This window comes from Crotalus tigris, unplaced genomic scaffold (genome assembly GCF_016545835.1).
Source record: "Crotalus tigris isolate CLP2741 ecotype Arizona unplaced genomic scaffold, ASM1654583v1 scf7180000017989.1554031673:749699, whole genome shotgun sequence".
Taxonomy (NCBI): domain Eukaryota; kingdom Metazoa; phylum Chordata; class Lepidosauria; order Squamata; family Viperidae; genus Crotalus; species Crotalus tigris.
In genome coordinates, this window is record NW_024096759.1 from 222940 (window position 1) to 250023 (window position 27084).

The following is a 27084-nucleotide window of genomic DNA, read 5'->3' on the forward strand; positions in this document are numbered from 1 at the left end:
GCTTCCCCATTGACTCTGCTTGTCAGAAGGCCACAGTGTCACCTGACCCCGGGAGACTGCGACCGTCATAAATATGAACTCATTGCCAAACGTCCGAATTTTGATCATGTGACCACGGGGATGCTGCAGTGGTCATAAGTGTGAAAACTGTTCACAAGTCACTTTTTTCAGTGCTGTTGTAATTTCAAACGGTCACTAAAGGAACTGTTGTAAGTCGGGGATGACCCGAATCTTGCCGCAGTGATGCCTTAGGCTTCCATTCCCATACTTAACACTATTCCAACCCACCTTGAAATGAGTGAAACTCAGAACAGCTGAAAACACGTCAATTTGTCATCATGTTTTGGTAGGGCTCCATGGGCCATGTGGGGTGGGGTGAGTGACTTGACTCTTACTTTAAAACAGTGGTTCTCAACCTGTGGGTCGGGACCCCATTTGGGGTCAAACGACCATTTCATGGGGGTCGCCAAACCATGCTGTCCGCCATTTTTTTCCCTTTTCCCTAGCTGTCCTACTCCCTCTTATTGGTGGCCACACCCATTTGGGGGTCACCACAACATGGGGAACTGTATTATGGGGTTACGGCATTAGAAAGGTTGAGAACCACTGCTTTAAAACATGCAGTGCAGTTCTCCCCACACTAAAACAGTGAGTAAGAATGAGCTAATACATATTTCAACAGCACAATAACTTGAGATGCTGCAAATCTGAAGGTATCTGTTAAGCTTTGCAGCTGCTAGGAATGTTTCCCCTCCCCCTCCAAATCCCTCCCTCAACCCTCCTTCACCCCAGCCTTGCCTCGAGTTTCCACCTGCTCCTTCTGCACAAAGGGTGGGCCTGTCATTTCCAGCCTGCCCCCCCCCCATGGGTTCCCTGCAGCACGAGGCTTCCCGAAACATTATGCCTACTTCCACCCATGCAACGGGTGCGCGCCAATGAACTGTGGTTTCTCTGAGCAGAAAAAAGGAAGTGGCCACTTCACACATACATGCATGCCTACTGTGCTGTCTATACAAAGAGGACGCTCGAGTAGGAGAAAGCAGAGCGGTGCTGAGCAGAGCCGTGTGGGGGAATCCAGGGGACCCTTTGGAAGACAAGGCAAAGGCACAAGTGAGCCGATGAATCCACAAGGTACCAATTGTTTGGGAAAGTGTCTTTTGCAACTTAGAGTTGGGAAAGAGACTAGCATTGGGAAATTATTAACAGCAAGAGAACCAGAGGGACCAAGGGGAAAGGGAAGGAGTGAAAGACACGGTAAACAGGGCAAAAAGAGAATTTGGCTAGGCTTTGCCAGGTAGAACCACGGGAGAAAACAACTTTGGGTTGTGAAAGGAGACTAACAGGATACCTTAAAGTCTAAGGAGGGCTCCCAGATGCCCTGCAGAACTTTAGCTGAGCAAGGGCTGGGGTTCTTATCAACTCCTTGATCTGATGAACAGATATTTTTGCAAGCATGGGCTTACAAGTTGAAGAACGATTGCAGGATTTGGATATGGCTACTCTAGAGAAAAGAAGGACTAGGAGTGACATGGTAGCAGTGTTCCCGTATTTGAGGGGCTGCCACAAAGAAGAGGGAGGGTCAACCTATTTTCCAAAGCACCAGAGGGCAAGACAAGAAACAATGGGTGAAAATTAATCATGAAGAGAAGCAACCTAGAACTAAGGAGAAATTTCCTAACAGTGAGAACAATCATTTAGTGGAAGGGCTTGCCAACAGAAGTTGTGGGTGCTCCATCAATGGAAGTTTTTAAGAGACCGAACAGCCCCTTATCTCAAATTGTATAGGGTCTCCTGCTTGAGCAGGGGGTTTGACTAGAAGACCTCCCTTCCAGGTTTATTATAAATCTTTGAATCTTTCCTGGGAACTCAGCTGATAAGCTGGCAGTGACATCCTGTTAGAACAATCAACAGCTTGAAGTCTCCCGACCGAGGCACAGCGACAGTCCCAGCTTGAAAAGCAGGAATCAGGGGGATCTGCAGGATGTGGTCAAAAAAGTCAACATGTCAGTCGACAGAACTTCAATGGCACTGTTGCGGCTGTCAACTTGACTTTTTTGTGTAGTCTTGGAAACAGGGAGCCTTACAATCAGGGGGCTCAAGTATTCCAGCACTGTCTGTTGGGTAGTGGGTCAGCAAACATACTCTATCAAAAGGAGAAGGTGGGTCAAGGACAGGAATGAAACTTAATTTTGCACATATTGACTTATTTTTAGATTTTATTCTCTCTTTATTGGGTTGCTCTTTAATTATGTGTTTAATCATATCCCACAGAAAGTACAAAATGATAAGGTCTGGCATTGTCCAAAAGGGACACCCCACAACTTTCAATAGTTACCTGCAGCTTGGAGACTGTAATTTCTGTTTCTGCCTTAGTGCAAAACTCTTGTTTCTGACTTCCTAGCTTTTGCCTTCTCTCATTTATTGTTTATATGGGGTGGATGGCCAAGCCATCAACCTAAAGAGGTCAAGTTTCCTTCTGGAGGCTCAAAGTTTCCTTTGAATGTATCACAAATTTTAGTGGGGCAACTGCTGAAAATGTGTGTTCTGCCCTAAAGCAGGCAATGTTCTGAAATGGGTGTGGCGCAGTGAAAAGGAAGAAAAATAGCAGCAGTGGCCCTGCGGATGTCTCGTGCATCCACAGGTCATCATGCAGATTACGCAAACTTGAATTTAAATAATTTTGAATTTAAACTATATTGAGCTAAACTAAAAATAAAACAAATAATCCAATGGTCAGCATTTAAGTTCACATTCAAGTTATGAACCATCAAAGTCAGCACTTCCATAATTTGCTCAGGATGTCTTGACGTGAGATGACCCTTCCTTGAAGAAGTCCATGCAGAGGGCCTCAGTGGAATGGAGTGGGGTAGAGTGGACTGGAATGGAGAGGAAGGAAGGAAGGAAGGAAGGAAGGAAGGAAGGAAGGAAGGAAGGAAGGAAGGAAGGAAGGAAGGAAGGAAGGAAGGGCCTTTTTTATTTTGCTTTTCAGCATGTCAAGGAAGGAGAGTGATAGATATCTGTAGTCCTTGACTTTTGAACATAGTTGAGCCCAAAATTTCTGTTGCTACGTGAAACGCTCAGCGAGTTTTGCGCCATTTTATGACTTTTCTTGCCACCATTGTTAAGTGAATCACTGCAGATGTTAAGTTAGTAACACGGTTCTAAATGAACCTGGCTTCCCCATTGACTCTGCTTGACAGAAGGTCACAAAAGGGAATCCTATGGTACTCCAAATGTCACAAATATGAATCAGTTGCCCAGCATCTCAATTTTGATCACGTGACTGTGGAGATGCTGCAACTGTTGTAAATGTGAAAAACAGTCACAGGTTACTTTTTTCAGTGCCGTTGTAAGTTTGAATGATCACTAAACAAATAGTTGTAAGTCAAGGAGTAGCTGTACTAGGTTGCTTACCTTTGTCTTTAAGGATCACCAATTGATTTAAAGGTCTGGAGGCCCTCAATGGTTCCCTGGGCAATCACTGTAATGATCTGTGAGAATGAGAGAGAGAGAGGAAGGGAGGGAGAGAGGGAGGGAGGGAGGAGGAGGAGGAGGAGGAGGAGGAGGAGGAGGAGGAGGAAGAAGAAGAAGAAGAAGAAGAAGAAGAAGAAGAAGAAGAAGAAGAAGAAGAAGAAGAAGAAGAAGAAGAAGAAGAAAGAAGAAGAAGAGAAGAAGAAGAAGAAGAAGAAGAAGAAGAAGAAGAAGGAAGAAGAAGAAGAAGAAGAAGAAGAAGAAGAAGAAGAAGAAGAAGAAGAAGAAGAAGAAGAAGAAGAAGAAGAAGAAGAAGAAGAAGAAGAAGAAGAAGAAGAAGAGCTGCAGATTAGGCAGCAATCAGATAGGAGGCAGCTGAGCCCAGAGAAACAACATGGGTGTGGCAAACATTTCAGAAAGGGTCTAGGACAACTCACCACAGCCAACTTGCTATGGCCAACTCACTGCAGCCAACTCATCATAGCACAACTTGCCCTGGGACAACTCACCACGGAACAAGAGTTACCCTGATATTGAAGAAATGGTAGAATGGAATAATTAAAGAAAGGATGCAAAAGGAGGGACAAAATTAAACACGAATGAAGGAAGTTAAAATAATTTTTAGAATTATTTTAAATGATTAAGTTGAATTGTCCCACGGCGAGTTGTCCTGTGCCGAATTGGCTGCGGAGAGTTATCCCATTCCATTTCAGAAGAAGACCTTCCTTCATTTCTTGGATTATAAAGGTAAAGGGGAAGAGATGTGCTTTCAGACTGGCAAGATCTAACCCAGTGGTTCTCAACCTTTTTAATGCCGCGACCCCCAATCGGTCATAAGTCGAGGACTACTCAACCGGTCATAAGTCGAGGACTACTCAACTGGTGCAGCACCGTTTGCAGAATGGGACTTTTGGTGGGCTCAGCAGGGCAGAGACAGCCTGGACAATTCCTATTGGCTTTTGAAAGCCAATAGAATTAGACTCTATTCAAGAGAGTCTATTCTATTGGCTTTCAAAAGCCAGTAGAGTAAAAGGGAGTAGCACAGCTAAGGAAAAGGGGGAAAAAATGGCGGACTGCGTTGTTTGGCGACCCCCATGAAATGGTCATTCGACCCCAAATGGGGTCCCGACCCACAGGTTGAGAACCACTGATCTAACCTCACAACGAAGGTAGTGTGAGCACTCACAGTTGGTGCTTTTCCTCTGGGCTACCTCTAAGGACCAACGGCCATGCCAATCACCACTACCTCCTTTCTTATTATGGGCACATATTTCGAAACAACACAAATTACTTGTGAATATGAAAGTTTGCCATTCTTACCACCACAAAAAAAGTCTTTTAAGCTGATACATTATTTTTTGCAAAACCTAAATACCCATCTTTTCTTCCCTGGCCAACTTTGCAATGTCAGATTTCCACCGTAGCCACAGTCTTTTATAAGTAATCCTTGACTTACAACAGTTCATTTAGTGACCATTCAAAGTTACAACGGCACTGAATAAAGTGACTTATCACTATTTTTCACAATTAGAACCTTTGCAGCAACCGCAGGGTCATGTGACCAAAATTCATATGCTTGGCAACCGGTTCATATTTATGACGGTTGCTGTGTCCTGGGTGTCATGTGATCCCCTTTTGTGATCTTCTGACAAGCAAAGTCAATGGGCAAGCCAGATTCACTTAACAACCGAGTTACTATGAACTATGGTGATTCACTTAACAACTGTGGCAAGAAATGTCATAAAATGTGGCAAAACTCACATAACAAATGTCTCCCTTAACAACAAAGATTTTGGGCTAAATTGTGGTTGTAAGTCGAGGACTACCAGTAGCTGCTTTTTAGCTTTTGCTTTTCCTCTTTGTTATTGGGGGGGGTGAGGGGTGGAGAAGAGCGACAGAAAAACACAGAGTCAGAATATTTGGTTCCTCTTTGATTGCTCAAGATTTACAGCAAGCCAAAACCCAAGGAAAGGGACATCTCATCTCCTTTTTCATCAAGAAACTGCAATTAAAAGAGGAACTGTAAATACTGGATAAGGTACAGAGGAACATGTGGGAAGGAAGGGAGATGTGCAGACAACTTTGCATGGCTGTTAATATTTTCTCCCTCCCTTAGGAGGAAAGGCCTTTAGGGCGTTGAAGATCCAGCAGGAGGAACTGTTAGATTCCATCAACAAGGTAAGACTCAAAGCTATGTTACACCACACACTGTCGACCAATCGTTTTTGAGCAGTGTTTCTCAACCTTGACAACTTTATGAGGCGTGTACTTCAACTCCCAGAATTCCCCAGCCAGACATGCTGGTTAGGGAATTCTGGGAGTTGAAGTCCACACATCTTAAAGTTGCCAAGGTTGAGAAACACTGTTTTTGAGCCTCATGAGAGATGCTTACCTATATGTGAACCTAGGAAACAAAGTTAATTGAGGAACACCCTTGGTTGACAATGGCTTCAAGTCTATCCTTAATTATGAAAGTGATTCTTGGCTTGAGACAGGGGACTGGCCCAAGGTCTAGTGGTGAAGGTGTTGAACTAGGAGTAAGAAGACCTGGGTTCTAATCCCCTCACCCAGCCACTCAAGCTCCCTGGAAAACTTTGGCCCAGTCCAAACAGATTCTGATCCCCAAATAAATACATATCAGTCTTGATGCAAAATTCATTTTTATTACATTAGTTCTTCCCCACAAATTTAAGATTATTTTCATCCATCTTTTAACACTCTGTCTTATCCAGGTGATACGTACTGAACTGTTCTTATCCACTAAACAGGGTGATGATTAAGAAGTTCCAATCAATAGGTGATTTTTGTGTATAATAATATGATCTGATAAGGAATGATAATTAATTGGATGGAATTTGAAGTTTGTGTAATGAACTAAAAGGAATTAAGGTTTAACATTATTACTTTTTTCTTTTTTCTTTTCTCTTAATTAAGTCAGTTATAACTATATACATATGTGTTTAAATTAGATGCTTCTTTTGTTCTATGGAATGGTTTGGATAAAAGAACCTTGACTCTATGGATTGTATTAAGAATAAAAAATATATAATCATATACATATATATATGTTCTGGAGTTGAAAAAAAATGTTCAGTCATGAGAATGTAATTTTGAAGTGCTTAAATTGATTAGGTGATTTTTGCCTATAATAATATGATCTGATAAGGTATGATAACTAATTGGATATCTGAAGTTTGAGTAATGAATTGAAAGGAACTAAGGTTTAACATTGGTTTTTTTTTAATTAAGTTAGTTATTACTGGAAGAAGAAATGAATGAGATTGGTGATAAGAAGAGGGCTGAGAGAGATTAAAAACTTTAATATACATGGTAGAGATACTTGAAGTGATAATTTGTTGATGTAAATCAATATTTGATTATGGTAATTTTAAATTGATAAAGCTTTAAAACAGGTGGAGTAGTAACAGAAATCTAAGCTAGAAATGGAATATATTAAATCTATTATGTTATTTGTGAGAAATAGAGAGATGATAGTTGAATGTATTAAGTTGAGCTGTTTATGTATGTTTTTACCTTGAATTGTTTGTTTACCCAAATACCACGGTGTGTCTAAAGTACTCTTTGTTAAAATTAAAAAAAACCAATAAAATATATTTTTTAAAAAAGTTCCAATCAATAAACAAAAATTAGATTTTGCCTACATCTACCAATATTAAAAGCTTTCTGCCAATCGGCACTCTATTTGACTTACTCCAATTTTATTGTATATCTGAATATTTACCATATAGCTATCTCGCTTCAGCAATCTCAGGTACAGATTCTCATCTCTGTTTTATATTCGTTTATTTGCCCACAGTCTCACATCATATAATCTGGAGATCACCTATTTTCTACATTTCAGCAAACCAGAGGCTGTGGATTCCATCCGGTTATCTTATGTCAAAAGTTGCAGCATTGGATTAAAACATAGGGGAAACGAAGGTCATCCTTAGGTCTCATGTTGCATTTCAATTACTGGTGAAATAATCCCATTAGTAAATACATGAGCAGAGAGATTCAAATGACAGATTACCAACCAAGAAACTCTGTTGCCAAAGTCTCGATTTCTGCAAACCACAATGATCAGCATATAAAGCTCTTTATCAACCATCATGTCATTACCCGATTCCATTTCATAGTATGAATACGACTGAAGATTTTCTGTAAGGTTAAGAACATTGTAGGAGAAGAGCTGTGATACAGCAGTCCACGGGAGTTGAGAATCAGGAGAAATCTGACAACAGCTTTTCCAACAAGTCAGAATGATGGAGGATTTAAACTAGGAGAAGATGGCGAATAACAAGTTGGTTTTGCCTGTGGAGATTCTCAGTCATCCAGGACCTGGTTGTCCCAAAGGTGATTTTTCAAAAGACAACTGGACTTTGTTTTTTCCTTGAAGACGTTTCGCTTCTCATCCAAGAAGCTTCTTCAGTTCTGACTGAAGCTTCTCCAATGAGAAGCGAAACGTCTTCAAGGAAAAACAAAGAAAATCCAGTTGCCTTTTGAAAAATCATCTTTGGGACAAAGTTGGTTTTGCAGCTACAAATGAGACTAGAGCAGGGGTGTCAAACTCGCAACGTCACGTGATGTGTTGCGTCTTTTTTTCTCATCACCGGCAATGGGGTGGGCGCAGTTTCGCTATGATGCATCCGGCCCGCAGGCCAGCAGTTTGACACCCCTGGACTAGAGCTATCAGATATCTGAACAGGCAAAGAAGGCTATGGACAATTGGACAGGAGGACTTAGGAGGGAAAGACGGACATACTGTTTAACTTTTTTGGTGACAATAATTAGAGCAAAAACCTGCAAAAAAAGATGTATTTAGGCCTAGATGTGAGATGTCTTTCTCCAGCATTAGAAAGACCGGCTCTTCAACTGCAACATTTTTCCATAAAATAAATAAGTAAATTTTTATTTTCAAGGATACATGATAGCAATAAAACCAAGTCTCACCACAGAAAGGTATAAGCAACCATGTGATCTACAGTGAAGAAGCTGGATTGAAGGTGATTGCTGGAGTCAGGAAATAAATTAAATAGTGTACATCTAGGTGGTTTTGTCTGTTGACCGACAAGAAAGAGAAAGAAGCAGACAATTTACAAGCCGCAATCAGTGGTGAGATTCAGCTGGTTTGCACCACTTTGGCAGAACCAGTAGCTAATTTTTTGTTGCCCAGGCCCAGAATGGACCTCCAGAAGCGCATCCACACAAAGAACTGGTTGTTCACATATTTGAATCCCATCACTGGCCGCAATACATATAAATTTCAGTGACTACTGTTGTGAAAAGAGCCCCCCCCAAAATAATCCCAAGACACTCCAAAGCCAGCTATTATTTGATTTTAAGTCTATGCCTATTGGACAGAGGACAAAAAAGGTGGATGCGTCTTCCTTTTGCCTGATAACCCTCTGTGAAACCATTCCAAGTTCCTTATCAATTGAACGCTGGTAAGACCCATTGTACTTGTTAATATCTTTTGAGACAACTTGAAATCTTTTGACGGCAGGTTCACACTCAAAGTTGTGCTGATGAAATTTCTTTTTGTCTCAGATGGTTATTTTCCGTCTTCCAATCCCGCAAGAGTCAAGTCGCCCCATGTCACCTGGTGAAATGAGTTGTAGATCACAAAAACGTGCCTTGCAATAAAATGTGTTAGCTGGAAAACTATGAAACTCAGAATAACAGAGTTGGAAGGGATCTTGAAGGTCTTCTAGTCCAACCCCCTGCTCAAGCAGGAGATCCTAAACCATTTCAGACAAATTTTGTCTAATCTCTTCTTAAAAACCTCCAGTGTTGGAGCACCCACAACTTCTTTTTCATTAAGACCAGGGGTAGGCAACCTTGACTCTTTTAGGACACGTGGACTTCAACTCCCATGCTGGCTCAGGAATTCTGGGAATTGAAGTCCACGAGTCATAAAAGAGCCAAGGTTGCCTACCCCTGAACTAGACATACTCATTTCCTGCAACCATTCTTAGTATGTTTTAATCTTCAGTCTCCTAATCATCTTTGTTGCTCTTCTCTGCAGTCTTTCTAGAATCTCAACCTTTTTTATGTTGTGGTGACCAAAAATGGATGCAATATTTCAAGGGTGGTCTTACCAAGGCATTATAAAGTGGTACTAACATTTCACATGATCTTGATTTTATGCCTCTGTTAACTCCTCCTGATTGTAAGGGAGGCAGTTGAATCTCCTGCTGTACATCTGAATTTTCTGGAAGATACGTTACATTTTTAACAAGCAGGCTGGGTTTCTTCACCTCAAAGTGGTTACATAAACCATAACTATATTGTGAAAGCAAACAGCCAACACTGTTGAAATTCTAGTTTGTGTCTGGTCCAAAATACTACCTAACCCTATAGTTTAACTGCCCCCTACTGGCTAAATTAGAATACAATACTAGACAACCCGTGTTGTCATTTCAGAGAGATTTCCTGTACTGCCTTCACTGGAGGGAGGGAGGGAGGGAGGGAGGGAGGGAGAGAGAGAGAGATTAAAGTTAAAATACAGTAGAGCAAGATGCATCTCAGTGTATGTAATAATGCAATTTTATATTCAAAGGAGTCAAAAATTTAAGATGGCAGCTGTGATCCTGTGATTCAAACCCCAAGGCTTTCATTGTATGATCACTCTGACCATCTTTACTTTTTTGAACCCTCCTGCCCCCAGAATGGGACAACTCGCTTTGAGATAACTCACCACGGTCAACTCACCATGGGATAACATACCTTGAGACAGTTCAACAATTCAGTTTAATTATTTAAAGTAATTTAAAAAATATTTTAACCTTTGTCATTCACATCTCATTTTATCCTTCCTTTTGCATCCTTTCTTTAGCGATTTTATTCCACCATTTCTTCAATGTTAGTGTACCTCTTGTCCCCTGGTGAGTTGGCCACAGCGCATTGTCCTATATCCCCCCTGCCCCAGGTGACCCTTCCCTATACATTTAAACACCAGCAAGACCTTTCTTAACACAGTCAGTAATTTCTGCCGCTGGCAATGCAGTTAGCTGCATTGGAATATCAACAATGATTTAATTGGACATATTGCGACTGATGATTTTTAGGCAATCTCCATTCTTTCTGAAGCCTCACAAACCTTCAAAAGGATTTTTAATGACCAGTTGACTTAAATATTAATTCTTTTTACTGCCTTGGTTCTACCCGAAAAGGCTTCTATCTGCCATTCCTAAATTACTGTGCTCACAAAGGATTGGGGTTCTCGTGGGAATCAGGATCAAATTTAAGCCTTAACCCCGAAGTCTTTCCAATCTAACTTGCTGCAATTAAATCAAGAAAAGTAACTGATTGAAATTATAACCAAGCCCTTGCCGTATTTTCAACTGAATCAAATAGCAGCTTTCCTGGTTAAAATGTGGTCAAAATGATCCCGTTCTGCTTAAAAATAAATTTAAAAATAAAATATATACACCCGATACCATTGAAAATTTGGAAGGTGAACCCCTCCTCTTCATATGAAACGCTTAAATCTAAATGGAAACTTTGATGGAGAGACCATCACTCAGCCTTAATCTGAGTAAAAGGAATCCACACCATTTTGGAGCAGAAAAACAATCCGGTTTTAAATCCTCAGGTTACAATTCTACTACCCTCAGCCATGTTCCATTTTTGTTCAGTATTTATTCAGCTTCATTCAGAATGCAAAAAGGGTGGTCTTGCTTAAGAAATGTAGCCAACCCACGAGCATTTCTCAGTCTTCACAGCTTTAAGCTTTGTGGACATCAACTCCCAGAATTCTTCCAGCCAGCATGCCGGGAGTTGAAGTCCACCCAGCTTAAAGCTACCAATGCTGAGAAACACTGAATCAGAGTACTATTCAGAGTTCAATCAAAATTACTCCCAACTAAGTATGAATGGAATTGAGTCTTAATGGTCTTACCAGGTTCGATCAATCAGAATAGAGCTAGAAGGGACCTTGGAGGTCTTCTAGTCTAACCCCTTGCTCAAGCAGGAGAACCTATACCTAGGCAACCTTGGCTCTTTCATGACTCGTGGACTCCAACTCCCAGAATTCCTGAGCCAGCCATGCTGAGGGGAAAGGGAGAGGTTTCCAAGCTGAGCCATGCTGGCTCAGGAATTCTGGGAGTTGAAGTCCACGAGTCATAAAAGAGCCAAGGTTGCCTACCCCTGACCTATACCATTTCAGACAGGTGGCTGTCCAGTCTCCTCTTAAAAAGCTCCAGTGATGAAGCACCCACAATTTTTGATGGCAAAGCTGTTCCACTGGTTAATTGACTTCACTTAGGAAATGTCTCCTTAATTCCAGGTTGTTTCTCTCCTTGATTAGTTTCCATCCAGTGTTTCTTGTCCTGCCCTCTGGTGCTCTGGAAAATAAGTTGATGATCCTCTCCTCTTTGTGGCGGCCCCTCAAATACTGGATGGGTCTTAAGATGGGCCACCATTTTTCCATTAGGACATACAGAATGCTATTCTCACCCTCAAACTGCCTCTTTACTTTCTGTTGGGATGTAACCCTTGCTTTCTCACTCTAAACTCCTTCCCACCTCCCCCCCCCTTCTACAGGAATTCTTGGAGAGCCCAAAATACAGCACGGATGAAGACCTCGCTGAAAAACTAGAGCTATTTAAAAGTGAGTGACATTGGTGACGGACTTAAAATAATGGAAAGGGTGGAATGGGGTACTGCAGTTTAACAGAGTAGAACAGATCTACTCCAAATTTCTTAAAGCAGGGGTCTTCAGACTTGGCCCTTTTATGACTTGTGGACTTCAACTCCCAGAATTCCTCAGCCAGTTTGAAGGCCCCTGTCTTAAATGATGAGAGGATTAGAAAGAGAGGTCAAACTTCATTTATCTATGGTTAGCAACTCCCAAGCCATAACAGTACTGAATGGCCTGCTGCCACCTCCAACCATGCCAGTCTTGGCCTTCATTGTTCTCCTTCTTTGCCTGCTTCCCTGGCCATTTCTCCTCCACTGCCCTTTTCCTTACTTCTTTGCTTCCTAAAGAACTCCCCTGCTGTTCCCAGTAGCAGCAGACAATTATTAGACCAGGGCCAAACGTGGATCTTTTCCTTTCTCTGCATATAGCTCTATGTAACCTCGTATAGCTCTATGTAACCCTAACTAGTGAGCATGTATCAGTATGTTAGAATATCTGGCAGTTATTGGGTTAAATGCTGGGTTTGTTGATGGGTCAGTGGGCATTGGGAGACTTCCTGGACACAAGCCAGATTGGAATGTCTTTGTCTGAAAGAAGCATGGCCATCAGACGTCACCCGATGAGCCTGAGCCGTTATAAAGATGGTATGGAAGAGAGCATCATCCTTTTACCTAAAGGAATGGACAAAAGATGTATTTTCCAGAAGTAACAACACAGCATGAATGCAAGTAATCTTTCTGATTAAAAATTTATTTTTTGTTATGAAACCATTTCTATTGAGTTATCTATCTGACTTGATTTAAAAGAAGGCGTTTTTAACTCAGAGTCAGAATATCTGCTAATCTTCCCTTTCCTGCCCATTATCTCCGGGCTTTTTGGAGAACGTAACTTCTCTCATGCAAGGACAACATCTCCACAATCCTCATTCTAGAGATAGAATAAGAGGAACCTATGGGAACCGCGATTTTCAGGCCAGTGTAGCTTCCCTGTCAAAACAGAGGAGGAAATTACCAGGATCTTATCCATATTCAGCCCTGCTGGCTTTGCCCAGCCTTCAGAGGGGGAAATGAAAACCTGGCAAGCCAACCTGCCCATTAAAGGACCTGCTAGCGCAGCTGATGCTCAGGAACTAGGAGAGGAGGAAACCATTTATTTCAAAATAGTAGTAGTAGTAGTAGTAGTAGTAGTAGTAGTAAAGTTGGAAGGGACTTTGGAGGTCATCTAGTCCAACCCCCAGCACAGCCAGGAAACCCTATACCATTTCGGACAAATAGCTGTCCAGTCTCTTCTTAAAAACCACCAGTGTTGGAGCATTCACAACTTCTGGAGGCAGGTTGTTCTACTGATTAATTGTTCTAACTGTCAGGAAGTTTCTCCTTAGTTCTAGGTTGCTTCTTTCCTTGCTTAGTTTCCACCCATTGCTTCTTGTCCTGCCTTCAGGTGCCTTGGAAAATAGCTTGACACCTCTTCTTTGTGGAAGCCCCTGAGATACTAGAAGACTGCTATCATGTCCCCCCTCGTCCTTCTCTTCATTAAACTAGACATACCCAATTCCAGCAACTGTTCCTTATATGCTTTAGCCTCCAGTCCCCTAATCATCTTTGTTGCTCTTCTCTGTACTCTTTCTAGAGTCTCAACATCTTTTTTACATCGTGGTGACCAAAACTGGATGCAGTCTTCCAAGTGTGGCCTTACCAAGGCATTGAAGAGTGGTATTAATACTTCACGTGATCTTGATTCTATCCCTCTGTTAATGCAGCCTAGCACTGTGTTGGCCTTTTTGGCAGCTGCAGCACACTGCTGGCTTATATTTACGTGATTGTCCACTAGGACTCCGAGGTCCCTCTCACAGTTACTACTATTGAGCAAGGTACTCCCTATGCTATACCTGTGTATTTGGTTTTTCTTGCCTAAATGTAGAACCTTGCTTTTTTCACCATTGAATTTCATTTTGTTAGATAGCGCCCAGTGTTCAAGTCTGTCCAGATCCTTCTGTATCTTAAGCCTGTCTTCTGGAGTGTTGGCTATTCCTGTCAGCTTGGTGTTGTCTGCAAATTTGATGAGTTCCCCATCTATCCCCTCGTCCAAATAGTTGATATAAATATTGAAGAGCACTGGGCCCAGAACAGAGCCCTGGGGCACCCCACTCCACACTTTCCGTCCATGTAGATGCAGTTCCATTGAGGACCACACGCTGAGTACGGCCGGTCAGCCAGCTACAGATCCATCTGATGGTGGTGCTTTCTACCCCACATTTTTCTATCTTGTCAAGTAGTAATCAAATGCATTACTGAAGTCCAAGTAAATTACGTCCACAGAATTCCTTTGATCCACTAATTTTGTCACTTGGTCAAAGACTGCAATAAGGTTTGTCTGGCATGATCTACTTTTGACAAACCAATGTTGGCTTTTAGTAATGACTTTGTTTGCTTCTAGGTGTTTGTTGATTCGTTGTTTGATTATCTTTTCCAGGTCTTCCCAGGTATTGAGGTCAGGCTGATAGGTCTGTAATTTCCTGGGTCCATTTTTTTTCCTTTTTTGTAGATGGGAACTACATCAGCTCTTTTCCAGTCCTCTGGTAGTTCCCCTGTTCTCTAGGATCTTTGAAAAATATAATTCAGTGGTTCTGAGATCACATCTGCCAGTTCCTTGAGAACCTTGGGGTGTAATCCATCTGGTCCTGGCGATTTGAACTCGTCTAGGCTGGACAGGTGCTCACTTACCATTTTCTTGCCTATCTTAATTTGCGTTTCTATTCTGTTTTTTATGGCACTATTTTTGATAGGTTGGTCTGTTTTTTCTCTTTGTGTAAAGACAGATGCAAAAAACGAGTTAAATAGTTCTGCTTTCTCCCTGTTGCTTGTCACCTTCTTGCCACTTTCACCCACTAATGGACCAATCATTTCCTTCACTTTTTTCTTGTTTTTTACATGTTGAAAGAAGCTTTTTTTGTTATCTTTGACTTTGGTCGCAAGCCTTAGTTCATTTTGAGCTTTGGCTTTCCTCACTTCATCTTTGGAGGCTCGGGCTATTTGCTGATATTCTGACTTAGTTATGTGCCCCTCTTTCCACTTTCTATACTTGTCCTTTTTATCTTTCAATTTGTCAGAGAGTTCTTTATGCAGCCATGCTGGTTTCTTTTGAGAGCTGTTATTTTTCCTCTTTTCAAGGGAGAAATGGCCCATCTCCAACTCCCCAGCTTTTCCTCCTCAACCTAGAAGTAATTCCTGGCATCTGATCCTGAAATAAAGCAGCTCAGGTGCTGAAATTTAAAAAAAAAAATAACAGGAATGTCAAACCAATCCAGGTGTTGCATAAACAACTTGAATGGAAGTTGTTGCGCTCCAACAATCAGCACTCCATGTCCCGAAAGTTTTTTCAATCTTCATTAGCCTAATTTAGGAGGTGAGGAGAGAACGGTTTTATTTTCTTCATTTGGCGGATTTGGGGGAAGGAAGATAATCCCAAGGACCTTTAGTTATCTGATTTGCACACTGAGTAACAACAAGCACAGGTAGTCCTCAACTTACACCTTTTCTTTTGGTGACCGTTCAAAGTTACAACGGCGCTGAAAAAAGTGATTTATGACTGTTTCTCACACTTACGACCATTGATCTTGGTCACATGATCAAAATTCAGACACTTGGCAACTGACTCGTATTTATGACCGTTGCGGTGTCCTAGGGCCACGTTTTCACTTTTTGCCACCTTCTGACAAGCGAAGTCAATGGGAAAGCCAGATTCACTTAACAACTGTGTCGCTAATTTAACAAAACTGCAGCGATTTGCTTAACCAATGTGGCAAGAAAGGTTGTAAAATGGGGCAAGATCCCCTAACAAATGTCTCACTTAGCAACAGAAATTTTGGATTCAGTTGTGGTCATAAGTCAAGGACTACCTGTATGCAGTGCATGATTCATATCTGGATGCATTTTTAAAAAGCACCTTTAAGTAAATCAGGAACGCTCAAATCAATTATATGGGTTGTTCTCCTTTTTGTTTGGTATCAATGGATCTCTTTCCTTATCCTTTATGGCTACTCCTTTCTTTTAAGCCTACATCTTCATATTATGCTGAAGCTCCATTTATTCAATATCATGCTGCTGTATTATGGTATTAAGGGGAGTTAAATCATAGATAGAAAGATGGCTGGATAGATAGATAGATGATAGATAGATAGATAGATAGATAGATAGATAGATAGACAGACAGACAGACAGACAGACAGACAGACAGACAGACAGACAGACAGGATTACATTGATTCATGATCCCTCTTCCTTGTGCATCCAACACAGAAAAGTCAAATTAGCATGAGACAGGATAAAATCTCTAAATTTATGTGTGGGTATACAACTAAATCTGAGGACTAGTTCTCGGCTTCATAGGACTATCTGAGCAGTTGCTGTTGGAACTTATGGTGGATTGGATAAACTTAAAATGTTCTGCTGACCTGCTTTCTTTTGCAGAGAAGTACATGGAATTTGATCTCAACGCACAAGGTGATATAGGTAAGTGTTATTGGTAAATGAGATTCCCATGAATGGGCACAGAAATATTTTTCTATAAGCATCTATAATCTTTCTGCTCTGTGAATAATACAGATCATAAATAATCACGCAGAAATATGCTAAGATTGTTTTACCTCCTACACTCCCAACAACTCCTCCAGTTCTCAGCCAACATATTTAAAATTAATCACAGTTTTAAAAATGAAATTGACACATCATCCATAAAAATATGGATTTAGAATCTAGTGTAAAAACGAACTGGTCAATCTTTGCAATTTCCATTCGATATTATTTCTGCATCAATCTGCTGTTTTGTAAAAACAGCCCTCACATCTTCAGTTTAGAATATTTAAAGGATAGCCAAATATATGTGCTTTCAAAGTAAACATTTCTAAACTCATTAAAAAATATACATATGAATAGGCATATTGGTCTGCTTTTTGAATGAGGCCCTCTGTTACTAAATCTGGAAGTGTACAATTAGAAAGGAAACTGTATTCTAATTCAAATCTTTATTCAGGAAATATGGGTTGGATGATTGATCAAATCCATTTCTATCACAATTTTAAAAGAATGGGTTCTTATATTTATACTTATCTGCTATAAAAAAAATTGAAAGTTATTTCTTTATAATTTTTCCTTTCTTTCATTACTGCATTCTTGTCTTTATTCTTTTTCTTTTTTCCTCTATTTTCATTCTAAATATTACTTCTTGTTAGTTTTTATTGTGTTTTCAAACTTCTAATAAAGTTTATTTAAAAAATTTAAAAGAATGAAATAATCAATTATCCTGCTTTATTGATTGTTCCAATTACTAATAAAATACCACAGTTAAAGAATGCTTCTTCCTTGAAGAAGCTTGGTTCCTAATATCTTCCATGTTTGTATCCATGACAATTTTTTCCTAGCAATATTATACACATTATACACACACACACACACACACACATATTATACACACACAAATACATACACATGGAGAGGTCTGCAATTAACAATAATATCATTCAAGAGAAACAAACCTAAAGAAACAAAACATCTTGCTTTCAAAAGTCAAGTTGTTTAAACTACAAAAGTCTGCAAGACAAGTATACAAATGTAACAAAATAAAAACCAAAGAATTAAAATCAGTAAAAAAAAATAATCAAATCAGAAGTTAAGACTATTAAGATTAACAAGGCAAAAAAATGGAAAGGCCTGAAAGAAAAATACCATGTGAAAATATTAACTATTCATAAATTTGTGGATGAGTGCAGTGCAGTGCATAAAATGCTGGTTTAAGACTGGGGAGACCCAGATTTAAATTCAGTATCTGTCACCTGTGGAAATTGAATGATTTTGAAGCTAATTTCACAGAGCCATTATTGGAGGGCTAAAATGAAAGGAGCGCCTCCTATATACCCCCTTTAACTTCTGAAGAAAAGGTGAGATTAACAGATTTATCTGAGATGGAATAATATAGCTATACATACCAGTTATATGTAGCTATTTGTAGAGAGACCATTTTTAAAGCAGAAGACACAGTGTCAGAGATTAACATTTACAAACTATAATAATAATACTAATAATATAGTAATACTGATACTAATACTAATACTAACAATAATAATAATAATAAAGTCAGAAGAGACCTTGGAGGTCATCTAGTCCAACCCCCTGCTCAGGCAGGAAACCTTATACCATTACAAATGGCTGTCCAGTCTCTTCTTAAAAACCTCCAGTGTTGGAACATTCACAACTTCTTGAGGCAAGTTGTTCCACTGATTGATTGTTCTCACTGTCAGGAAATTTCTCCTTAATTCTAGGTTGCTTCTCTCCTTGATTAGTTACCATTCGTTGCCCCGCCCTGCCCTGCCCTGCCCTGCCCTGCCCTGCCCTGCCCCGCCCTACCCTGCCTTATCCTGCCCTGCCCTTCTCTTCCCTACCTACCCTTCCCTACCCTACCTGTCCTACCCTACCCTACCCTATCCTATCCTACCCTAATCTAATCCTCTCCTATCCTATCCTACCCTGTCCTACCCTATTTTACCCTACCCTACTCTATCCTACCCTATCCTATCCTACCCTACCTTAATCCTATCTAATCCTATCCTATCCTACCCTAATCCTATCCTATCCTACCCTCCCCTATCCTCCCCTAATCCTATCTTACCCTATCCTCCCCTAATCCTATCCTACCCTCCCCTATCCTCCCCTAATCCTATCCTACCCTTCCCTAATCCTATCCTAACCTATCCTCCCCTACCCTATCCTCTCCTAACCCTATCCTATCCTACCCTACCCTATCCTACTCTACCCTACCCTACCCTAATTCTACCCTCCCCTATCCTCCCCTAATCCTATCCTATCCTATCCTACCCTATCCTACCCTACCCTAATCCTATCCTATCCTACCCTCCCCTATCCTCCCCTAATTCTATCCTCCCCTATCCTCCCCTAATCCTATCCTCCCCTAATTCTATCCTCCCCTATCCTCCCCTAATCCTATCCTACCCTACCCTATCCTCCCCTAATCCTAGCCTAGCCTAGCCTACCCTATCCTATATTCTTAGAAGCTGGTGCATTTTTATGCTTTTTATCTTTCTTTTTATTGTGGTTCATTCTTGTTCCTCCTGTTTCCTCAAGATATCATGGCTCTGAAGCAGATGTTGGAAAAGTTGGGTGCAGCCAAGACCCACCTAGAACTGAAAAAAATGATCACTGAGGCCACAGGAGGGATGAGAGAAACCATCAATTACCATGACTTTGTCGCTGTGATGCTGGGAAAGCGATCAGCTATCCTTAAAATGTAAGTATTTATTTATTAAATGTATTAACCACTCATTTTATCATAAGGTAACTCTGGGCGATTTACAATATGACATAGGTGGAGCAGAGAAGTGCTGTGGACATAGTATACTTGGATTTCAGAAAGGAATTTGACAAAGTGGACCACAAACCTACTTCTTACTAAGTTAGAAAAATGTGGGATAGACAGTATCACCACCAGATGCATTTGTAACTGGCTGACAAACTGAACTCAATGTGTAGTCCTTAATGAACCTACATCAACATAGAGGGAAGTAAGTAGTGGAGTACCCCAAGGTTCTGTTTTAGACCAACTACATAAACTATTTAGATGAGAAACTCATCACATTTGCAGATGACACGAAGGTGGTAGGAATAGCCAGCATCCCATAAGATAGGCTCAAGATTCAGAAGGACCTTGACAGACTTGAACACCTGGTCCTACTCTAACAAAATGAAATTCAGTGGTGAGAAAAGTAAAGTTCTACACTTAGGCAGGAAAAACCAAATGCACAGGTATAAAATAGATGGTACCTGGCTCAATAGCAGTTACTAAGAGAGGGATCTTGGAGTCCTAGTGAACAATTGCTTAAATGTGAGCCAGCAGTGTGCTGCAGCTGCCAAAAAAGCTAACACAATCTTAGGCTGCATTAACAGAGGGATAGAATCAAGATCACATGCAATGTTAATACCATTTTATAATGCCTTCATAAGGCCTCACTTGGAATACTGCATCTACTTTTGACTGCCACAATATAAAAAAATATGTTGGGACTCTCAAAAGAGTGCAAAGATCAACAAAAATGATGAGGGGGCTGGAGGCTAAAACATATAAAAAACAGTTGCAGAAAGTGGGTATGACTATTCTAGTGAAAAGAAGGACTAAGGGTGACCCGATAGATGTGTTCCAACATTTGAGGGGCTACCACAAAAAATAAGTTATCCGCCTATTTTCCAAAGCACGTGAAGGCAGGACAAGAAGCAATGGATGGAAATCAGCAAGGAAAGAAGCAACTTAGAATTAAGGAGAAATTTCCTGACAGTGAGAACAATCAACCAGTGGAATGTCTTGCCTTCTGAAGTTGTGGGTGCTTCATCACTGAAGGTTTTTATGAAGAGATTGGACATCCATTTGTTTGAAATGGTGTAGGGACTCCTGCTTGAGCAGGGGGTTGGACTAGAAGATCTCTAATGTCCCAACTCTTATTCTATTAACTCTTATTCTATCAAGCTGTCTGGCAAAAAAGTAGAGGAGGTTTAAAAACAAGTCTCTGCAGAAGTTAGGAATCTGTGGATAGATCTCCAAGGTGAACAGGTTAGCAAGGATTCTCTGATTCTAGTTATTTAACACTCACCCACCCACCCACCCATATTATTCCTTTTGTAATAATGTTGTAACAACCAGGTTTCGAAGAGGAAAAGACATTAACTCAGGGAAAATGAAGAGTATCTTCTGTGAATTCATTTTTGTTTTCCTGCTTCGCTGCAGAATTCTAATGTACGAAAAAATGAAAGAGAAGGAAGAGCTTCCAACTGGTCCTGCTCCAAAGAAAACGGTGGGAGAGCTTCCTTAACCATCCCCAAGAAGAGAACAAAGAAGAATCATGTATTATCACACTCACACGCGTACACACACACAGACTATACAGGTAGTCCTCGACTTCCAACAGTTCATTTAGTGACCATTCAATGTTACAATGGCACTGAAACAAGGGACCTATGATCGTTTTTCGCACTTAACGACCGTTGCAGCATCCCCAGGGTCATGTGATCAAAATTCAGGCGCTTGGCAACTGACTCGTATTTATGACGGTTGCGGTGTCCTGGGATCATGCGATCTCCTTTTGTGACCTTCCGACAAGCAAAGTCAATGGGGAAGCCAGATTCACTTAACAACCGTGTTACTAACTTACCAACTGCAGTGATTCACTTAACAGCTGTGGCAAGCAAGGTTGTAAAATGGGGCCAAATTTGCTTAACAAATGTCTCGCTTAGCAACAGAAATTTTGGGCTCAATTGTGGTCATTAAGTTAAGGACTGCCTGTACCAGCAAAGGCCTGAAAGGTGGGGGGAGGTAAATGCAATTATTGCACATTTTAAAAATAAATAATGTCTCTAACATTGTCTTTTATTTCCTCTTCAGCCAAAGCAAAGCTTTGTTCCTTTCTCTGGTTTTTTTCTCTTTTTATTGGGCTAAGTTCCCCATTCTGATGCTAGGCTAGGGGAATAAACTTTTACTTCCTGGCTAATTCATCAGAGTCTTTCCCAGCCTTGTTCCTGTGACATTTGTCAAACTTTATTTCCCCCAACAAGTTCCAAGTCCAGGTAGACCTTGATTTATGACCAGTTCAAAATTACCTCAGACATCTGAATCATAGAATCAACCTAAAACTAAGGAGAAATTTCCTGACAGCGAGAATAATTAATTGGTGGAAGAACTTCCCTCCCAAATTTGTGGGTGCTCCTCTGGAGGTTTTTAAAAAGAGATTGGACAGCCACTTTGACTGGAAGGGTATAGGGCAGGGGTAGGCAACCTTGGCTCTTTTATGACTCGTGGACTCCAACTCCCAGAATTCCTGAGCCAGCCATGCTGAGGGGAAAGGGAGAGGTTTCCAAGCTGAGTCATAAAAGAGCCGAGGTTGCCTATCCCTGGTATAGGGCAGCAGCCCCCAACCTTTTGGACACCAGGGACTGGTTCCATGGAGAGAGGTTTTTCCATGGACCGGAAGGGAGTGTGGTTTTGCATGCTGCCTGCACCCTGTGGATGGGGCTTTGCTTGTTTGTGTGGCTTGGTTTCTGACATGCCACCAACTGGTGCCGGTCCACGGACCCCGGGATTGGGGACCCCTGGTATAGGGTTCCCCAATTGAGCAATGTTTGGGGTAGAAGACCTCTAAGGTCCCTTCCAACTCTGTTATTCTGTTAAATTCGCAATCATTCAAGGCACGGTTGTCCCAAAGGTGCTTTTTCCAAAAGGCAATTGGACTTTCTTGGTTTTTTCCTTGAAAACATTTCGCTTCTCCATGGCTTAATGACTCCATGGGGGCTTGTTAAAAATGGTCATAAAATCAAGTCAGGTCATACGGTGACCTGCTTAAGACACTGGATGTGCTGCGCTCATTTAATGACCACACAGTTCACTTAGCACCATGTGAATTGCTTAATGACCATGGTGATTTGCTAAAAATGGTCATAAAATCAAGTCAGGTCATACGGTGACCTGCTTAAGACACTGGATGTGCTGCACTCACTTAATGACCACACAGTTCACTTAGCACCATGTGAATTGCTTAATGACCATGGTGATTTGCTAAAAATGGTCATAAAATCAAGTCAGGTCACCCGGTGACCCACTTAATAATGTCAACAACTTACGACCAAATTTCAGGTTCAGTTGTGGTTATGATAACAGTAATTGAGTAGGAAGGGACCTTGGAGGTCTTCTAGTCCAACCCCCTGCTCAGGCAGAAAACCCTATACCATTTCGGACAAATGGCTGTCCAGTTTCTTCTTAAAAACTTCCAGTGTTGGAGCATTCACAACTTCTGGAGGCAGGTTGTTCCACTGATTCATTGTTCTAACTGTCAGGAAATTTCTCCGACTGTAAATCACGGAGTCCCTGTTGTCAAGCACCAGGGAAATCCAGAAATCCAGGCAGTTCAAATGCATAAAGCTCCCTACAAGAATCTGAACTAGGAAGTGTCAAAGCAAATCGGCGGTAGATAAGAGTCAATGGAATTCAAGGTGGGCTGGACTTGGGGGCATGAAGGAATTCGAGACTGATGACACATTTTGACTCCTCCCTTGGGCTCAGCCTGGTCATCTCCTACATCTGTAGTGAAAGCTAAGACATTGGAGGATGCCAATGCTAAATTCACCAAGAATGCAAATCACACTATGCACAGCCCAGTTAATCTGTTCCTATTCAATGTACCACTGACCAACCCAATTAACTTTTTGAATTTGCACAACACGCCTAGTAACCATGTGGTTGGCTATCAATCAATCAGAATAGAGCTGGAAGGGACCCTAGAGGTTTTCTAGTCCAACCCCCTGCTCATGCAGGAGACTAGGTGGTTGTCCAATCTTTTCTTAAAAACCTCCGGTGATGAAGCACCTACAACTTCTGAAGGCAAAGCTGTTCCACTGACTAATTGCTCTCATGTTAGGAAGTTTCTCCTTAATTTCAGGTTGCTTCTCTCCTTGATTAGTTTCCATCCATTGTTTCTTGTCCTGCCTTTTGGTGCTTTGGAAAATAAGTTGACCCCCCCTCTTCTTAGTGGCAACCCCTCAAATATTGGAACACTATCACTAGTCCTTTTCTCTAGACTGCCTAGTATACACTGTGCATAAATACAGCCCAGGTCCTGTAAAATTGACAGCCAGGAGCATTAGTTGGGGTTCACACATAAAGCAAACCAAGGATTTTAAACTTGGCTTTCACAGAGAACAAAGTCACGTGCTACTATTATTTCCAACCATCTTCACTGAGACAATACTGTAACCTGTTTGTTCAGAATTCAGGGCTTATTGCTGAAGCAACTTGGCAGCAAAATATCCACTTGAGCCCCTTCCACTACCACAGCAGAAGCTGGGCCTGAGCAAACAGAGTTATTGTTGACACTGTTGTCAACATTGCCCAGTGAATAGAAATATATTAGAAACCAAATTATTGAAATACCTCCTTGGGTTGAATATTAACTGTGGAGTCATTGGTGCTCTCGAACCTTGCTTGTTTGCTTGCAGAGATGTCTGATTCTTTTCTCTGCTTTGGAAGAAACATATTAAGGCTATCTAACCATTTCAAATATGTAACCATGCCTCGGATGGCCCAAGTCGGATAGGACAGGAGAGAATAGGCTAGGCTAGAATAATAACTTTATTGTCACTTTGAAAGAACACCAATCGACATACATTAAAATGAAATTTCGTTGCATATGGCTCTTAAATACACTATATAAATATGACAAAAAGAAATAATTGGGCTTGGCGATTTGGCTGCAAACGTTTCGTCTCCATTCAGGGGGGACATCTTCAGAGCACTTTGAATTGTGTCACAATTCAAACCAACAGTCCAATTGCCATCCCAAGCTATTCATATTCAAATACATTTCGATAGATAGATAGATAGATAGATAGATAGATAGATAGATAGATAGATAGACAGACAGACAGACAGACAGACAGATAGATAGACAGACAGACAGACAGACAGATAGAGTTATGCCTATACCCACATATATTATATGACAGAGAGAAACAACACCTTCTAGTTTGGGTTATGTATACATGTGCATGGCGAGAAAAACGAATCTTGCGAGTTTACCAGACGGATGGCATAGGGAACAAAGCTGTTACAGCAGGGGTCCCCAACCCTCGGTCCGTGGACCGGCACTGGGCCGTGGCATGCCAGAAACCGGTCCACACAAACAAGCAAAGCCCCATCCACGGGATGCAGGCAGTACCTGAAACCACGCCCCCTCCGGTCTGCAGAAAAACCTCTCTCCACGGAACCGGTCCCTGGTGCTCAAAAGGTTGGGGACCTGTGTTACAGAATCGGGTATTCAGTCCTGCTAGAAATACTTCAAAACCTCTTCCTAGAGGGGGAGCAATAGAAACAGACCATAAAGTGGGTGTGTGGGGGGTCTCTTACAATGCTTTGAGCTCCAAGCACGTAGGGCTTGTAAGCATGAAAACAACCTCCCCTCCCTTTTTTTTTAGCATGCAATACACTATTAGAAAGTAAGTCCTTCATGAATAAACAAGAAAACTTTTGGGGGGGGGGGGAATGCTTCCTTGCCGAGGGAATGTTTCCTTGCAGAGTAGATAGTCAGCTCCATATCAACTGTTAATCATGCTGGAATTGAAGCCATTTTTCTGTTAGGTAAAAAAAATCAGGAGTCTGGTAGAAACTTTTCCAACTAACACTTTCTATTAAAAGACAAGCTTTGGAGAGATGATAAACTTCTTCTACCTTTTAATCAAGTGGTTTACTATACAGGTAGTCCTCAGCTTAGCAGTTCACTTAATGACCGTTCAAAATTACAAAAGCATTGAAAAGTGTGACTTATGACCATTTTTCACACGATCATTGCAGCATCCCCATGGTCACGTGATCAAAATTCAAACACTTGGCAACTGGCGGTTGCAGTGTCCTGGGGTCACATGATCATCTTTTGCCCATCTGATGAGCAAAGTCAATTAGGAAGCCAGATTCGCTTAGCAACCATGTTACTAAACAACTGCAGTGATTCACTTTACAACTGTAGCAAGAAAGCTCAGAAAACGGGGCAAAATTCACTTAAGTACTGTCTCACTTAGCAACAGAAATTTTCGGTTCAATTGTGGTTGTAAGTCAAGGATTAACTTGTAGTAAAAAAAAAGGTGCTTCTGGACTTCTGATTTTTTTTTCTCCCCACTAACACGTCTCTCTTCTTATAATAATGTCTTCCGTTCAGTTTAGCTTGCAAAAAAAATTTTTGCAATCAAGAAGGCTGTTATATTCTGACACGGATCCTGCCACGCCATTAACCCATGTCCACGACTAAAGGCAACTCCACAATCCGCTTCTCGAGTCCCTTCCTCCGGGTTTTCTCCCCTTAGCCCCTCCTCTTACACAGCGTAGAGGGGCGTGGCTTCGCGCTGCCGCCGGGGCCTGAGACCCGGATGGCCGTTTAGTCGGTGCTTAGACGCCGAGGCTGCCACATCGGGCCTTGGACAAATTACAAAGCCGGGGGGAGGGGGTTAGCGTAATCTGCCTCCATCCTCCGCCTTGGACTCCCTTCCGCCCCCGGGAAGCTCGTATCCGGAAAGAGCGGACCGAGCCCTATCCGACGAGGTGGGTATTGGCCTGGTTCTTTCTCAGCAAGCCTGTTTTCCAGTTCCTAGAAAGCGGTCCTGGTGCGAGATAGGAGAATAGGTCGGGTTGAGCCGGTAGAACGTTCAGGCCTCCGCCATCTTGTCCCCTACTTCATCCTTCTCGATAACTCTAACCAAACTGAATCCGCAGCCATCCGCCTCTCGGCCCCGCTCTCCCTTCTCCTGAACTGGCCTTGCCCTTCCCGGAGCGTTGCCCTTGTTGCTGCTGGTGGGTATTTTGCCCGTCGAGGGCAGCTGGGCGCGGACTTGCTCTCCCCTAGCGGAGCAGCCTCCAAAGGGAGAAGAAAGGATGCTTGCAAAAAAAAAAAAGGTCTTCCACCAGGCCTTCTCCCAATCCCTGAAATGGTCCCCTCTGGCGAAAATCCGCGGGTGGGCGCGGGCGTCGCTCAGAAAGGCCGACCACGGGCCTTTACGAGGTTCAGCCCTTCAGGTAGAGTTCAGTTATGACCCACTTTTAACCCCCCCCCACACACACACACTCCCTGCTCCATTTTACCACACACCAGGTAATTCGGGGGGGGGGCTTTGAAGGAGGTGTGACTGAGGGGAGGGTGAGAAGGTCCAGGGTCTCCCCGGGGCGGCTGTTGGGGACCAGAGGACTTCCTACCCCCTTAATCGTCCAGTAGCGATCGCTGTGGCTCCTGAGGGCTGCGTTTGGGGGACAACAAGGTCGGCCTCTGGAATTGAGACGACCGCAGCAGCCCTGGCTGGTTTTATTTGACAAAAAGGCTCCTGGCCCTAAAGTCCTGAAACGGAGCTTGGGTTTGAGGGTTTAAAAAAAAAAGGGGGGGGG

General features: G+C 41.9%; 2 protein-coding genes across 2 annotated transcripts in view; both read left to right on the top strand.

Moving 5' to 3' along the window:
- Positions 1-964: 964 nt before the first annotated feature.
- AIF1 (allograft inflammatory factor 1) lies at positions 965-21269 on the top strand. Its single transcript, XM_039346341.1, has 6 exons — positions 965-1131; positions 5588-5649; positions 12019-12085; positions 16584-16625; positions 19251-19413; positions 20902-21269. The coding sequence occupies exons 1-6, from the start codon at positions 993-995 to the stop codon at positions 20984-20986; spliced, it is 558 nt and encodes a 185-aa protein (XP_039202275.1). The 5' UTR covers positions 965-992; the 3' UTR covers positions 20987-21269.
- A 4796-nt stretch (positions 21270-26065) lies between these two features.
- Positions 26066-27084, top strand: part of PRRC2A (proline rich coiled-coil 2A) — a 54179-nt gene continuing 53160 nt past the window's right edge. Inside the window, exon 1 of the mRNA XM_039346339.1 lies at positions 26066-26250. The gene's annotated coding sequence lies outside the window, so the exon portion shown is untranslated. The remainder of the gene's footprint in view (positions 26251-27084) is intronic.